The following is a 16,097-nucleotide window of genomic DNA, read 5'->3' on the forward strand; positions in this document are numbered from 1 at the left end:
GGCCCCTGCATTGTCCCCAGCTGCCCCTGCCTGCCTCTCACTTTTTTGGAGGGTGGGGACCACCAGCATCACCCCCAGCTCTGCCAATTCTGCAGCAGGGACCCACTGTGGGTACTGAGCGTGCCCCAGTGACTGGGGAGGGGGAGGGAAAGGGTGACTTTGTCGTGTCAGCTCTGCAGCCCACACTGTGGGAGCAGGAACTAAGGGTGCCCCACCAGCAGGAGGGTTGGCAGGGTTCACCCTGTGTGCTGGGAGAGGTTGTCAGACCCCTCCATGGGTCCAGAGTACTCTCTGCACCTGACAGATGTGGGGTGGGCATGGCTGCAGGGGTGGGCACCGCCACAGTCTGCCCAGACAACTGTGAGTTGTCCTCACAGTGCGTTGCTGTCACTATAGGCCAATTGCATGTACAGCTTATTCCTGGAAGGGACAGAGATCAGGGACAAAGCCACATGTGAGTGCTCCTGGGATATAAAGGATACAAGCTAAAAAAAAAGAAATTTGTGGCACTGGATGGCGATTCTGAGAGCTGGTGGGTGTCCAGTGCAGTGGTGGGCAGGTGTCTGTCCAGGGGATAAAGCTGTGTGTAGGGAGCAGGACGCGTGCACCTGTCTGTCTGTCCACGGTGTTCATACAGGCACAGCAGGCACTGGTTGACACCCAGAGGCTGTTGCCTGCTAAAACACCTCCATCCCTGCCCGGGAGAAGCTGCCACGAGCAGGCAGAGGGGCTCTGCAGCACCTGTAGTGGGGGGGATGTTCCCGACGTCGCTGTCATCCGGGTGCCACGGTTGAGAGAGGGGCAAGAGGTGGGGGGCTCGGGACAGAGGGGGAGGTAGAGGAGGAATTGGGGTGCAGGATGGGCTCAGCAGCACACACCACGCTTCCCCCGGGGCTCCGTGGGCTCGGGGACATTGTATTGGGACATCCCGCCTCCCCCCATAACAGCGCTGCAGAGAGCGGGGTCCTGCCCCTGCTCCCGGAGCAGCAGCGCTCCGAAAAGCCATCAGGTTTAATTACGCTAATGCAAGTGAGAGCGGGGGGCTGCCAGCGGCTCCCTCCTCGGGCACCTGCCGGCGGGCAGTGGGCAGGGCTGAGCCGGGCTGGGCAGCCCCTCCGGGGATTTTTGACCAGCAGCTATGGGTCGGTCAGCCCTCGCTGGGAGGAGAGTCCCTGCAACCTGCTCTACCGATGTCCGCAGGCACGGATATTTAGGGATGACACCCCCTCCCCAATTCCCCGTGGGGGACCCGGCTGGAGCTCAGGGACGATGGGGACATGCCACCACCACCATGCCCGGAAACACTGTCCCCCTGCAGGGCAGGTTTGGCTGGGGGACCGGTAGGATCCCACCCCGCTGTCGTCCTTGTGCCGCTCGGAACTGCCACAAACAGGGGATTCTTTCAAGAGGCTCCGCTCCCCGAGCCCCAAGCCCCAGTGCTCCCCTGCCCCTCCGTTGCCGGGACCCCAGCATCCAGCGGGTCAGCTGGGAGCCGGGAACGAGCTTGGCTGGCGCTGCCACGGCAGAAGGCCGTGGGGCAGGGGACAGACGGGAGAGGCGGGGACGGAGACCATGTCCCCCTTGTTAACAGCGCTGGACCCTGTAGCCTTTTCAAGGCTCTGAATAGGGGGTGGTACCTCTCTTCTGCTGAATTAGAGGCCGGGAGTTGTTGGAGCTGGTTTAACACGCTAAGACAGGGTTGGAAGGATGGGGGCGGGGACGTGCTACCCCAGATGGGAACATGTGGGGGGGTGTCTCCTGTCGCCACATGCCCTTCCTCTCCCTCCCACCCACCATTTATATGGTAATGAGGACAAATTGATGGAGAGACATCCATTGTGGGACCCTCCAGCCCGGCCCTTCTGCCGGCCACCCACTAGCATCCCCATCCATCATGGTCCAGCTGGGACGCTGCTGGGACCACCCCTTGCCTGGCACTGGCACGCTGGGAGATGGGACTGCTTCACTCGCCCACGGGCAGTGGGGCAGCTCCCAGGCTGGTTCTCCTGGGGCTGAGACAGAGGATGACACCCAGGCAAGGAAGAGACCCCCATAACTCCTGTCTGTCAGCTTGACATCATTTTGTCCTCAACATTCTTTTCATGTGCGGTTACGGAGCTGTGGGGGAGTTAATGGAGCTTCAGAAAGACCCTAGCATCTTCTGGGTGTTTTCCCTTCCTCTCACTGCCCTGAAGCCAGCTCAGAGCCAAGCCCTACCTGCTTTCCCTCCCTCTATCCCAAAGCAGTTGCCATATACCCTGCAGCATCCTTCTAATAGGGCAAAAAATTCTTGCCCCACATTCACTGATTCATTAAAAACCTGGACCTGGAGATGATTTCCCCCAGCGGGCACCCCAAAGAGCATATAATCTCTTTATGCATCCTCTGCCTCTGGCTCCCCCTGCCTGCGACAGCAGCCTGATTGAAATTTCACTCCATAAAGCACTTCTCGAAAGCCTGACCCTGTGGCTCCCCTGGGGACCAATTTGTCCTTCTCTGTAATAAGAACCTAATTAAATTAGCTGTGCCGCCTTGCAGAGGGCTTAAATTAGCCCGGTGATGAGGGCCCTCGCTGACAGCCTGCTGCCGAATTGCTTCACACTTGCCAGGCTGTGGGGTCCGGGGAAAGCCCTGGGGAGACCCTGATTCCAGCATGGCCCAGGAGACCATGGCAGGGCAGCTTGGAGATGGGGCAGGGTGTGTACAGAGAGGTGTGTGGGTGGGAGAGGGATGGGGAGGCTGTCTGGGGTGCTGGCTGGTGGACTTTCCTTCTGCTGGCGTGGGGATGGGGTAGAGGGGTGCGAGAGGGATGACAAGGGGTGAGGGACAGCACTGACTAACACTGGTGACACTGGAAACCTGTCTGCAGGACACAGGCTCCATCTTAGCGGGTATTATGGTGATTGGGGGTTGTACAGAAGGATGGACAGGCACTGAAGTGGTGAATCCAGACTGGGATGGGGAGGTATCCCTGGCAATCCCACAGTGGCTGTCCCTACTACATCCTATCCCATTTGCCCTAGTTTCCAGGTGGCTGTAATGAGTTTGGTCCTGTAGACTGGGTCAATCCCACAGCCCCCAGTTGCCCACCTCCCCTGGGTACAGATTAACTAGTGAGAGAGATGTCATCCTTCCCAGTGGAAGGCTCTGGGGTGACCAAATCTTGCTCCTAGAGAAGCACATGATGCTCTCTAGCACTGCCTGCCCTTTTGCAGTGGGTGCAGTAAGCACCCCTGATCCCTGGCTGCCCTCCCTGCACCAGAATTCAGAGCTCCCACCAGGGAGACAATGGATTTATTCAGCTGTGTCCCCAACCAGGAGAGGTACATCCAGTGAAGAGACAAAAAATACACCTGTCATTGGCCACGCTCGCGCTCCCTCATTTCATCCTGGACAACAATCACCAGAAGAGCTGTGCTTTAAAACAATCTTTAAATAATTTCTGCTTTTCGTTTTTTTTTTTAAAAAAAAAATCGTCCCCTGCCCCCCACTCAGCCAAATGATTTCCCACCCCCACCCTGCATTTTCCTCTCACCCTGGACGTGCCCACGCTGCCTCCCATTTATGGTACATACAAAGAGCAGATAAATAAATAAAGATGCATGATGCTACAGGGGGGACATGGGTCACAGCCTCCCTCAGCCCCCTCCCCTCTACTTTTGTGGAGCTAGGGAAGGCTGAGGCTCTAGCTAGGATTTGGAGTGGGGGAACTGTGGCTGCAGCTCTGTTGAGACTCTCCCCAGGTCCTAGGAGTGGGTGAGCAGCAACGAATTACCCTGAGGGTTTGGGGTACTGGGGACGTGGGGAGGTCAGGCCAGCCAGAGTCTGAAGCTTGAGGAGTTTTTTTAGCTTTGGGATGGGGAAAGACTTTGGGCTGAGCCAATTCAAGGCCAGATGCTGGGAAGATTTTCTCCTCTGCCTCTTTCTTCAGGGCCCAGCAGGCTGTGGCTGCAGCCCTGACTCTTCCCACCCCTGCTCCTACCAGTGTGTCTATGCCTGGCTGGCATTTGCACCCTTCTGCCCGTGTGTCTGCCTCCACAGCCCCCCTTGCCAGCCAGAGCACCCCATGCTGTCACAGCAGCCCCACAGGATGCCTAGATGGGTGGCTCTGGTGCTGGCTTTGGGCAGAACTTGGCACCTCACTCCCCAGTATCACTCCAGTGGCACTTGTGTCACCAACTCAGAGGTCTTGTGCCAGAGCTGTGCCAGACCCCCCCACCCCTGCTTATTTTGGGTGCCCCCTGCACCCGGGCTAAGGACAAGGCACAGTCCCAGTACCTGGGTCACCCTCCTTGCAGCTGCCACGTCCCAGAGGTGAAAATAGAATTGCCTGCCTTCCCACCCAGGCTGCCTAGCAAAGGGCCCTGGGCCCCTCTCCCAAAACTTCTCCACTGGGTGCAGACATGGTGGGAGCCCTGGTAGAGCAGCCAGGGCTCTCTCCTCCTCCCCCTCGCACTCGTCTATCAGACCTCCGTCAGCTAATTCTGCACACACACACACATTGCACACACACACACACACACATAGCAGCATGTGGATCCAGCTGGGGGCAGCCCCCTGTCCCAGGGAAACCCTTCATGCCTCCCTCCTGTCCCCAGGAACAGGAGGTGAGGAGGGGGTGGTGAACATGGACGAGGCACACCATGGAGCTTCGGTGCCCCCCAACCAGGAGATGGTTGTACCCCAAGCAGGCAGAGGGCTGGAGGCAGCTCCCCATGGGCACCCAGCTTTGGGAGGGGGTACTGCCCCCCAGTGAGTCACCCTGCAGCCACCATCTCCACCAGCTGTGCTGGCTGGGGCTGTGGTGCACCCTCAGCTCTCTGCCTGGGATGTCCCCAGTGGGTGGAAGCTGTCAGGGGGCAGGAGCAGCCTGCCCAGGTGGTAGAGCAGCCCTGAGTACCAGTGCACACCATCCCCCTGCACCTCCGGCCATCCCAGCAGGCTGTGGTAGAGCCGGAGTGGCCAGAAGGCCAGCTGTGCCAGCTGTTGCTCCTTCACCAGAGCAAAGCACGAGGCCACCACGCCATCCACCACCAGTGTCCCATGGCGTGTCAGCGGGGCATAGGCTCCTACATCCCTCCGGTGCCGCACCCGCACCACTTCAGCAGGCTGCAAGCTACCCCCCCCAGCCACCACCAGCACAAAATGTCCCGGGAGCACGAGGCTGGCGAAGATGGGACGGAAGTGGGCGGTGGGCACCGAAGCGTTCTCTGCCACAAAGAGCAGGTGGGTGGGCGTCAGGACCAGGCGCCGGCGTGGCTCCTGTGTCTCGATGACGTGGAAGGTGGTGAGGGCACGGGGCTCCTTGTCCAGGAAAGCCAAGAAGTCACTGTAGGTGGGCCTGCCTGCCCCGTCCATTGCCAGCACTCGCTGGCCTGGGCGCAGTGCCCACAGTGGCGTCTGGGCACCGTCCTCCAGCGTTGCCAGTGCCCGCCCGGGAAAGCAGCCCCCTGTCTTCGCAGCGGCTGAGTGCTCTGTGCAGGGAGAGAGAGGACAGGAGGATTACCCATTAGCCAGACCCTCAGCACCACGTTTCCACTGTGCATAGACATCTTCCCAGTCTGCCCGGCTTTGCCCACCTAGACATAACCCTGCCCTGGCATCCCCAATTTAAGCTTGTCCCCTACACACCCCTGGCCACCAATCTCCCCTAGGCACCTCATCCCCCAGCCAAGATGTCACTTGAGGTGGCACCTGGGGACTCCAGCATGGTCCCAGGGTATTGAGCCTGCTGTATAGAGCCAGATCCTAAGCCCCAAAATAGGCTGGGGGAGTGGGACACAACCACAACCTGAAATGTGCAAGACACTACCAGGGGGCACCTGAAGCTTTAAAAAGCAGAGGCAGAGCACTGAGATGGTGTCAGGCTGAGGAGCAGAGTGCCTGGTCTCACTTTGCATACCCTCACAGTGTCCCTGTTCCCTGCAGTGCTGGCCCTGGGTACTGCTTGGGAGGATGCTGCAAGGAACAGTGCAGGATGCAGCACCCTTCCCCAGCACTGCAGCACCCCTCCACCCCATGTGGCTGTCCTGCTCACTTGTCCCACCTGCTCAGCCCTTCACCACCAATGTCAGCCAGCTCCTGCTTCTCTGGGTTGTAGGGAGTTGTCACAACCCTTGGCCATCATCATTCAAAGGCCACCAGCCTCCTGGGTAGGGCTTCCCTAGTGATTGCCACAGGATAAAGGATCCAAACTCTCTGGGCTTGTCTCCTGGAATGGTGGCATAAAGCTCCTACCCCTCCCCAGATGAAGGCTGCAAGCTGTCATCAGGGGCCCATTCTGGCACTTAGCAATGGAACCTTGGCTTCCCAAGGAATGGTGGTTAGCTACCCCAGCAGTGGTGTTCCCTCAAGTCCCAGCAACTCCTATCTTAGTGTCTGTATGACACCCTCCCACCCTCTGCCAGTGGCATCTCACCTCAGGGTCCTGCTCCTAGCTCTGCACAGGTCAGTCCTTGAGCTCTAAGTCCCCTCTCAGGGCCCTCTCTCAGCTCTCTCATCTAATCCCTGAATGTCCCCACCCAGATGGCACTGCCCCCATCTCTCCCCAGGTTTGGGCAGAGCCAAATCCCAGCCCCCAAGCCCATGAAGAGAGGCATCCATCTCTGGGACAGAATCCTTTTATTGCTCAGATGAGGTGCAGTGTCTGCCCTGTCCTTGCCCCGGAGGTCAGGCCCCAAATCCTGTACCCTGCATCCCCAGACAGGCAGCAGAGCCGTGGGGAGGGGTTGCAGGAGGATGAGAGGGGTGCCTGGCAGAAGTGGATGGCATAGGTGCTGGGCACAGAGAGGTAGGTGGGTGCAGGGAAGGACCCGAGGAGACACAATACATACAACAGGCCATGTGGCCATCCATACAAAAATAAAAGCCATTTACTAAGAGGCAGGGGCAGCCCGGCTGCCCTCTGTACGCAGTTCTGAGGGGATCAGGATGTGTACCCCCACAGCCTCCACCACACAATCTTGGGTTGCCCATGGCCTGGGGGATTAATATGGGGGACCCAGAGCCCTGAGGAGCTGCTGCAGAGTGCGGGGAATATGACCAGCCTCTAGAAGCCCTTCATGGCCTCAGGGCCCCAGTCTGCTGCTTGGGTTATGGCATCCCGCTTCAGTTGGTCGAAGGGGAGCATCCCAGGATTCAAAGGCTCTGTCTTCCTCCAGGGGCGCAGCCCCACTCCTCTGGCCAGCCTCATGGCTGTGGAGTCACGGTCCTTGCTTCGGAGCCTGGCCCCACTCCTCCTGCCAGCCCCACCGGCTGCCCCGGGGCACGGGAGTCCTGGTCCTCCGGACACGTTTCGTCCCTCTTCTCCGGGGGCGCATCACTCCCTCTCTGCGGCGCGGTGGCCCCACTTCCATCGCCGGCCGGCGTTGTGCCCGTCCTGGCATCAGCACGGGGAGCGGGTCAGCGCGGGGGGCCCGCCTGGCGTCTGGGGGTGTCGAGCCGCTGGCTGCGGGCTAGGGCAGTAGGACAGGCACAGTGCGGTGGCAACCGAGCCCGGGGACGAGAGACGCGGGGCGGCACAGGCACACCGGCCCCGGCCCCGCCGCGCACGGTGCGTGGCACACGGGGCCGCGGGCACGGCTGTGTTTGTGTGCGCTGGCACGGCGCTCCGTGCCTGCGTGTGCGAGGGCTGCGTGTGCGGGCACGGCCCTGCCGCACGGGCCGCGTGTGCCAGCAGCCGCCGAGGCTGCCCCCGTGCCCACGCAAGCCCACGCACAGGCAGAGCCCGCCCCAGCCTGTGGAGACGTGGGCGCAGCACGGCCCATGCACCGCCGCATGCACGGCCGCCGCGCGCGGGGCGCTGCTGCCCTCTGCAGCCTGCAGCCGGCGGGAGCCGCGTCCCGGGCACGGCCGTTTCTCCCGGGCTGCGGCGGGGCTTGCACCCCTCGCAATTCCCTCCGGAGCACGGGCGGGGCCTGAGAGCTGCTTTCCCCCCGTCCTCCACCCCGCAGCCCCCGCTGCACCGCACAGGAGGAAGAAAACACCACCAGCGACGACAGCATGCCCCGAAGCACCGGCCAGCTCTGCTCCCCTCTGCAGATGGGGCTGCACAGCCAAGAGCTGATCCCGGGGTAGCCCGGCCTGTCCCTGTCTGGATGTCCCTGACCCCATCCCCGGCTAGGCAGGGATGGACAGATGCTGCTACGACAGCAGAAGCTCAAAAGCAGCCAGCAGTGGAGCAGGGCAGGGCTGGATGAGGCTGAGTATGGGCACTAAGGGACTGCAAGGGCAGGGGAGACAGACGCGATGGACATACTGGTGAGGCAGGCTGAGGGGGAAAGCGATGTGAGCGGAAAAAAGGAGCAGAGTAGAGAGACTGGGTCAAGATGTAGTCTATGGGAGCCAGATGGGGAATTTGCCCCATTGTACTGGCTGGCCACAGGTGTGTGACTCACTCCCCACCTGACTGTCTGCCCCAGATAGGGAAATCAGGATGCAAGAGCTGGCACCCCCTGCAGGAGCACCCCACTCAGCCAGCCAGGCTCCCCAGCTATGCTGCAAGAGGAGGTCTGGCCCCCAGCTCCGCTCACGGCTCCCCACCCCAGACCTACCTGACTTGACAGAGCAGTGGATGTGTGCCTTGGACTCGTAGTAGACCCAGTCGAAGCCAGCCTCCACGGCCAGGCGAGCCAGCATGCCATACTTGTTGCGGTCCCTGTCCGAGGTTGTGATGTCCACAGCTCGGCCCTCATAATGTAGCGACTCTTCCGAGTGGTGCCCATCCTCATCCCAGCCCTCCGTCACTCTCAGCTTCACCCCTGGCCACTGATTCATGACAGAGATGGCCAGGGAGTTCAAGCGGTCCTTGCAGCGCTGTAGGGCAGAGGGACAGAGTCAGAAAAAGCTTTTTGGAGAGAGGAATTGGCTGCCTGGTTGGCAGGCTGCATCCCACCGTGCTCCCATCAAGCCTCCCTGGGCCCTCAGGTCCTTGGGGGCTGGTCCAGCAGAGGAAGATCTGAGAACGTGAGGTGCTTTGTCTATCCCATGCTCTCCACACTGCAGAGCCTGATACTCCACCATTGGGCAGAGGAGTGTGCACCCAACAGGGCTCCCTTCTCTCCCCTCTCTCCCCCAATTCCAGGCTCATTTGAGACCCTGGGCTGGGCTGAAACGCCCTCTCTGCTGACCAGATACCTGGCCTGTGCTAACTGTAGCCCATCAGTTCCCATCTGACAGAAGGAGGATACAGGAGCTTCAATCCTGCTGCTTCCTGGCTGGGAGGAGGTCCCAGGGACCCTAGGGCTGTCTCCAGGCACAAATGAAACAACCTGCCCAGTCCTCAACAAGCTCTGCTTGGTATGGCTCCTCAAGTCCTGTGTAACAAAGACACAGCACTGGGCAGCCTCATTGCTTCAGCCGGCCTCTGCTCCTATGGGAAATGCCAAACCTGCCCAAGAGCTCGGTTGTGCTGGAACAGAAAGAATGTAGAGTGAAGCTCTCCATGCCACAAGGGCTGAAAATCCTGGGCTAAGGAGCAGCAGCAGATCTTAAAAGCCCCAGACCTCATGGCCACAGAGGTCACACATTCAAATAGGTGCCCATGGCAGTCCTCCCCAGCAAGCAGAGGGATGCCAGCCCCAAATGCCTGTTTTGCAGTCCTCCTTATCCTGCCCTGCCCCACATCCCCCAGGCACAGCTGAAGGTCAGTGAAAGACCAAAACTCTGCATGCTTGACTTGCAGAAGTACAGCCCTGGCTTCTGGTCCCTTGCCCTGCTCCTAAAGGAATGGAAGAGAGAGAGAAAAGGTGCAGGAAAAGGAAAATGGGAGATTCTACAGAAAACCAGGTGAATGGCTGGGACTGTGCAGCCCAGAAAGGAGATTCTGTGAGGTCCTCAGGAATCATAGAATGGAGTAAGTTGGAAGGGACCCATAGTATCAAACTCCTGGCCCTGCACAGCACACTGTATATAAGAATCACACCAAGTAAAACTGTATATAAAACTTAAGTCAATTTAAAAGAGACAAGCTGAGACTGGGGTATTTTTACACCGGCTCCAAAGGCTGAGGTTCGCAGCTACAGGTACAGCTGGTTCTGAGGCATCCAGCTAGATCAGGAGTCCCATTGTCACCACCCATTGCTTGCTGGCTGGGAGAATTCTGCCTCCAGTTCTCCTCTCACTGCCATTCCCCAGGAAACAAGGACTACCATAAAATCAAGGCAGAGGACAGAGCATTCATGGTCATGCACAAAGCCAGTCCTGGGAAGCATTAAATGAAATGACTGGCCAGCAGCTTAAAAAACAGCCACTGCTGCTGGTGTTTTTGCACGATGCCCAGTGTGGGCATTTTTGCATGATGCTCAGTACTGGAGTTCCCCACCATAGTACGTCGTGGGTCTTCAGACACAGCAAGCATGAGCCAGGGCTTTAAAACCTGATGCTGGCTACATCCCCAGGCTCAGAAATGCCCCAACACTGCTTCAGCAGTGCAGGGACCAAAAATGTGGGTCCTACCATATCCCCAAACACCTGCTCCCATCCTAGGAAGGTGGGTGCTGCTGCTCTTGAGGAAACCTCTCTCACTTGGCAGGGTCCAGGCCCTGGGAAGGGCAGTGCCAGGCAGGCCTTTGCCCCACATGAGGTCTGCCGTCATCCCACAGCTCCCTGGGCGTGGGGAGATAAGCCAGGAAGCTGCTGGACAAACAATTTGCTAGGTGAGGGGAGGAGGAATAGGGAGGAGAGTGACTTTTGTCCCCGTCCAGCACCACCGTGGTGCCACTTGGCACATGTGACAAGCTGCTCCCGAGGTCCCCAGCCCCACCGGGACCCCGGAGGAAGGGAGTTCAGCACTGGAAGCAAGGAGGGAATCCCCGAAGCCCCCTTGCATTCCCCAGCCATCACTCCAGGCATTCCCTTGTCACTACCATGCCAGCACCCCGCTCTGGGCACCCCTCCGGTCCTTAATGCCGGCTGTTCTGTCCTCCACGGGCACCCTGCACGCACAAAAACAACGAGACTGTGCAAGCCTTTTCCCGCAGGCAGGGAGAGCGTCGGGAGCAGGCCTGGAGCACCCTGTCCCCGGCTCTGCCGGTGCCATCGGTGGCCAGCAGGTGTCAGAGCGCGGGAGGGGACCGGCAGGGAGTGGGTACCGATGGATAAGGACCAGGCAGGCACAGGCAGGTTGGGAGGGAAGCAGGTACTAACGGGTGGGGAGCTGGTGAGCAGGGCAGCAGCGAACAGGGAACAACCATGGATCGTCAGGGAAGAAGCAACAATGAGGAGGAAACTGGCAGGGATGAGCAAAAATAAATAGGGAGCAAGCAGTGATAGGCAAGGCTGAGCAGTCAGGGATGCACAGGGAGCAGGCACAGGAAACAGAGAAAAGACAACAAAGGACAGGGATGGACAGGGATGGGTAAGGAGCAGGCACCAGTGGTCAGGGAGCACACATGAGCTGCAGGAAGTAGGTAGGGATGGGCATTGTCTGCCCAGGGGCTCTGCTGCCTGCACAAGCAGTCAGCAGGGACCAGAAAACTCATAAACATGGGCTGTCCACGGGGTGTGTGTTTGATGGGATTGCGGGGAGGGCACAGCTTGTCCCTGTAGTGGTGCAGATGACCGGACATCCCCAGCTCACATGCAGAATGGGGCCTCATATGAACACACTAAGCTGGTGGCTCTGCTGTCCCTTGCACCTCATGGTGAAGATCATGGGAAGATTGAGCTGCGCTGAGCAAAGAAGTTCTACCCACCTTCTGCCCAACCTTTGCATCTCCCTTTTTGTGTCCATACGGGGGACAGAACCATGTCCTGTGGGGCAAGCCAAACCACTTTAGGGAAGGCAGCAGTGCACAGGTCCAAGATGGGGTGCAGTCAGCAGGGACCCCAGGGTTGTGTCAGGGGAAGTATGAAAGACACTCAGGTGTGACCACAGTCTCAACAGAGGTGTCATGAACAGAGCGTGCTTGGCCGCAGCTACTCCCATGTCCAGAGCCTGGCCAGGAGAAGAGGGCTCTTACTAGCATCTCCTCCTGAAGTGAGGTTTCCTCCAAAGGAAGCCAAAAGTCCTACCCCAAGGTCTTCATGAGAGATTCCTCACCACTGCAAGGATGGTCTCCGTGTCAGTTGGACAAGTAGTGGCTGCAAGGGATGATGGCTGGGGTAGGGAGAGGCTGGGTTTGGGACTCCATGGGGGCAGGGGACCCACGGCATTCCTGGGCCAGGCTGCTGGGGAGAGGTGAGGCGGGTTCTGCCTCCAGCCTTATCTCAGCACCTCCGAGTGGGACCAGTGAGAGCAAACACACTGGAATTCTTGAGGAAGATGAAACGATAAAGGAAAGGCAGGCAGAGAGCAGCACAACCCACTCCTCTAAGCAGGCGACATCTTCCGGCTGCCTGGGACACCCAGACCCTTGGACTTGGGGAAAGAAAACAGGTTTCAAGTGAGTCAACAGCAGTAAAAGCCAGTGCTCTGGGGGAAGGGACAAGGAGTTGGGTCAATGGCCTTTCCCAACCCATAGCAACACAGGACATGGTGCCAGAGCTAGAGTTCCCATATCTGGGGGGATCTCCCACAGCCAGAGGGCTGTGGGATGGCATCAAGCTACTAGAAATTATGCCACCTCCATAGCAAGAGGAACAATTCCTTGCAGAGCTGCCCAGGGCATGGTGGTACCCATCTGTGCATGGATGTGTGGTGGCCAGGGACCCTGCTGGAGTAAGAACCCTCATTTGTGCAGCCCAAGAAGACCAGGATGCTTCCAGGTACTCTGCCAACAAGGCAGTGGTATGGCATGAACTGTTAGGCTGGCATGTGGGACACAGAGATCTCCCCCTCCCAGGTGTGCTGAGGGGCGCTGGCTAGGTTACAGAAGGTGGTGGGAGCAATCTCGGCAGAAAACACAGCAAGAAGCTCTCTCCTGTCTCAAACGATGTCATCCACTTCCCCAGTGCAAGGACCAGAGGAACTGACTGCTTCCTCAAATATCCCTGAAGCTGTTCCCCAGGGGAGGCAGGTTACAGCCCAGCCCCAGGGCTCCAGTCACCCACAGCAACTTGTGCAAGCTTGCTGCCTTGCAGGGGATCCTAATCCCTCTGTTACAGTCCTCAGCCTGAAAACCAACCTGGACTATGGTTCCTGCCCTAAGGGACCTGCTCTCAGGGCACACGGGGTTGCAGAGCTATCAAGCACTCAAGAAGCTTCTCCTCCCAGTGTTATGAACACCTTGGTCAGAAACTAGGGCCTTGCCCAGTGCCTACCATCGTAGCCACTCATGTTTACCCACCTGCCAGCCCCTAACCAGGGGTGCAGTGGTCAGAAGGGCAGCCCCAGCTCCCCTCTGCTTCCTCCAGGAGCTCATTCAGGCTGTAACCCTGCTGAGGCTGGTGGCCAGGTTTCTTAGCAAGGCCGTGCGGCTCCTTATCTGCATTCCTGAAACCCTCAGGCATTCTCCTGGCAATATTAAAACACAGAGTAACCTTCGTCCAGCATCACCCCCCCTCCTCTGCTGTCGTCTGCACCGTCCACCCCCCCATCCTTCCTGCTGGCCCAGGGCACTTGTAAGCTGACTGCAACAGGGCATTTGCAGTAACAGGTTGTCCCCAGCTCTGAGCACAGAAAGCAGCTCCCACTGAGCACCCTTCACCATCCCACACGAGACGTGCAGGAAGAGGGGGCACTGAGGGTTTCAGTGTCACAGTGGGGACAAGGTCAGCAAGAGCACTCCTGGAGCCTACTCTCCTCCCTGCGAGCACTCCCGACTCTGGTCTGTCCCTCGGATCCAACGGGCAGGCTGCCTGCTCTGCCAGTGGGTAGGCAGAGTAGAGGGGCAAGGGCAGGATGGCTGCATGGAGCAGGGTGCTGCCTGAGCAGGGAACAGCGCGGCACAGCCCTGCCGGATCGAGGGGATGTGGGAGGATGCTGCCGGATCGGGGGCAGTGTGGAACAGCCCAGGGGCACCAGGGCCGGCTGCTGCCAGCTTGGAGTGCAGGGTTATGCCAGCATGGGGGCCAGTGGGACAAGAGTTGAGGGGCAGCAACGCAGGGTGCTGCCAGCTCGGGAGTCACAAGGGCGTTCTTCGGGGTGCAGCCAGACACGGGTGCCACAGGCTCCGAGGAGCAGCAGGGCAGGGTGCTGACATCTCGGGGAGCAAGGTGCCGCCGGTTCCGGGAGCAGGGTGCTGCCGTCCCAAGGCGCAGCGTGCTGTCCGACGCGCACAGCGCAGCCGAAGCGACAGAGCTTTGCAGCGCCCGACGAAAAGAGATGCACTCGCTGCACGCCGGCAGCCCGGACCCGTCACCGGGATGCCCGGGGTAGGACGGGGAAGCCGCAGCGCGGTGCCCACACGGTCCCCGGAGAGTGGCAAGCAGGGCGCTCCGGGGCAGTCCCGGTGCCCGCAGATGCCCGGCGCGGGGGTAGAACCGGGCGGCAGCGGTGCCGTACCTGGGTCATGAGCCGGTCGGCGCCAGTGTTCTCCTCGTCCTTGAAGATGATGTCGGGGTTGTAGTTGGGCGTCAGCTCCTTGAAGCGCTCCGAGTTACGCGCGATCTTGCCTTCGTAGCGGCCGCTAGCCCCCAGCGTCTTCTCGGGGACGTTGGGGCTGAACTGCTTGTAGGCGAGCGGGATGAGCTTGCGGGGCGGGCGGCGGCGGCTGCCCACCACCCTGCCCGGCCCGCAGCCGCGCACGGCCGGCGCCAGCAGCAGCGCGCACCCGCTCAGCAGCAGCAGCAGCCGCGCCGGCTTCATGGCGCGCCCGGCGGCCCCGGGGCGGCCCGGGGCACCGCTGGCTCCGGGGTCCCCACTAGGCTCTGCCGCCGCTCCCGCCGCCCGGCCCGGGGCTCCCCATGCGGCGCGCAGCCGGCGGGCAGGTGCCGGTGCTGGTGCCGGTGCCGGCGGGGCGCGGCGGCTGCCCGGCGCGGGTGCGCTCCGGCTGCCCGGTGCGGCGAGCTGGCGTCGGCCCGCTCTGAGCTGCCGTGGCCCGGCGGCGGCAATAAATAGCGAAGGGCCGTTTGTTTTGGCAGGCGAGCGGCCGCTTGCGGGGCGCGGGGCGCGGGGCTCGGCGCTGCCGGAGCCCTCCGCGGTTTGCGCCTCGGCGGTCAGCGCGGCGAGGCTGGAGCCGGAGCCGGAGCCGCCGCTGCCTCCGCTCCCCGGGCAGGAGTGAGAGGGGAAATTGAAGAGATCCGGGACCGGGAACCGCCAGGACCGCACCCTGCCCGTGTCCCAGCCTCCCAGCGCCCTCCCTCTCTCGCCTCCTCCCCGTGGAACCTGCCCCGGGCCGCCCGCAGCCTCCTCCCCCCTGCCGAGCCCCGCAGCCCACCCCGCCGGGGGTGCCCGCCGCCACCTGCCCCCCGGGGCAGCCCCGCCGCCGCCCCAAGGCGCTCCCGGGCCGCCGCACACCCCTCGCCCCCCTTGGCGGGGCGTCCTGCGGGGGCTCCCTCGCGGCCGAGTGGGCGCGGGGTGGCACCCCCGGGGCTCCGGCCCCCGCCGCGCCGCCTGCTCGCCAGGGGCCCGGGCCTGCGGGCGGGGATCAAACAGAGCAGGGAGGCAGCTGGTTGAAATTTAACCACAATATTCTCGCTCCCCATTGTTTCCAGGGAGGCCCGATATTTCCACAACAGGATTATGGCATCTGATTAACTCGCTGAGACAACAATGAGGGGCTGGGATGGGCTTCCCCTTCTAGCTGCCAAAAGGGGAAAGTAAATATAACACCCTGATTTCAGGAGCGAGGGTTTGAAGGCCCCCCCCCCCCCCCCCCAGTTCTCCCCCAGCTGTGTGCCGGGGAGGGGTCCTGCGCAAGTCCACTTGCACACCCTCTGGTTCCCTAGGATCTTCCCAGGTGAGGCAGTGCCTTGGGATGCCCACACACACACACAAACTCTCAGGGATGTTCCCTCACCAGCTCTTCCGTGAGTGCAGGGCACAGGTCACTCACAGGGATACAAAGTGGCCAGGTTGGAATAGCCCTGCAAGACATCCAGCTCTGGCTGCAGGGCTTTGCTGCTCTCAGCTGACCAAGCAACCTGGGCAGGAAGGATGCAGGCTGGGGAGCCAGCATCAGCCACAGACTTGGGATGCTGCTATCTAATGCCTCTGGCAGACCATTTCCTTTGCAGGAGCTGCAAGCAAAGTGCAGCTGGCCAGAGGTGTCTCCATC

The 16,097-nt window shown here is 60.7% G+C and overlaps 1 protein-coding gene across 1 annotated transcript; it reads right to left on the reverse strand.

Annotated features, from left to right (window-relative positions):
- Positions 1-3,534: 3,534 nt before the first annotated feature.
- Positions 3,535-14,686, reverse strand: IHH (Indian hedgehog signaling molecule). Its single transcript, XM_058839297.1, has 3 exons — positions 14,384-14,686; positions 8,553-8,814; positions 3,535-5,474 (listed from the first exon to the last, which is right to left on the reverse strand). The coding sequence occupies exons 1-3, from the start codon at positions 14,684-14,686 to the stop codon at positions 4,813-4,815; spliced, it is 1,227 nt and encodes a 408-aa protein (XP_058695280.1). The 3' UTR covers positions 3,535-4,812.
- Positions 14,687-16,097: the final 1,411 nt, after the last annotated feature.

Source organism: Poecile atricapillus, chromosome 5, assembly GCF_030490865.1.
Source record: "Poecile atricapillus isolate bPoeAtr1 chromosome 5, bPoeAtr1.hap1, whole genome shotgun sequence".
Lineage (NCBI taxonomy): Eukaryota > Metazoa > Chordata > Aves > Passeriformes > Paridae > Poecile > Poecile atricapillus.

Coding starts and splice junctions, on each gene's coding strand:
- IHH (XM_058839297.1), bottom strand. CDS start 14,686: ATGAAGCCGGCGCGGCTGCTGCTGCTGCTGAGCGGGTGCGCGCTGCTG. Junction 8,815..14,383: donor CCGACCGGCTCATGACCCAG/GTACGGCACCGC, acceptor TCTGCCCTACAG/CGCTGCAAGGACCGCTTGAA. Junction 5,475..8,552: donor CCACTGCTCTGTCAAGTCAG/GTAGGTCTGGGG, acceptor CTCCCTGCACAG/AGCACTCAGCCGCTGCGAAG.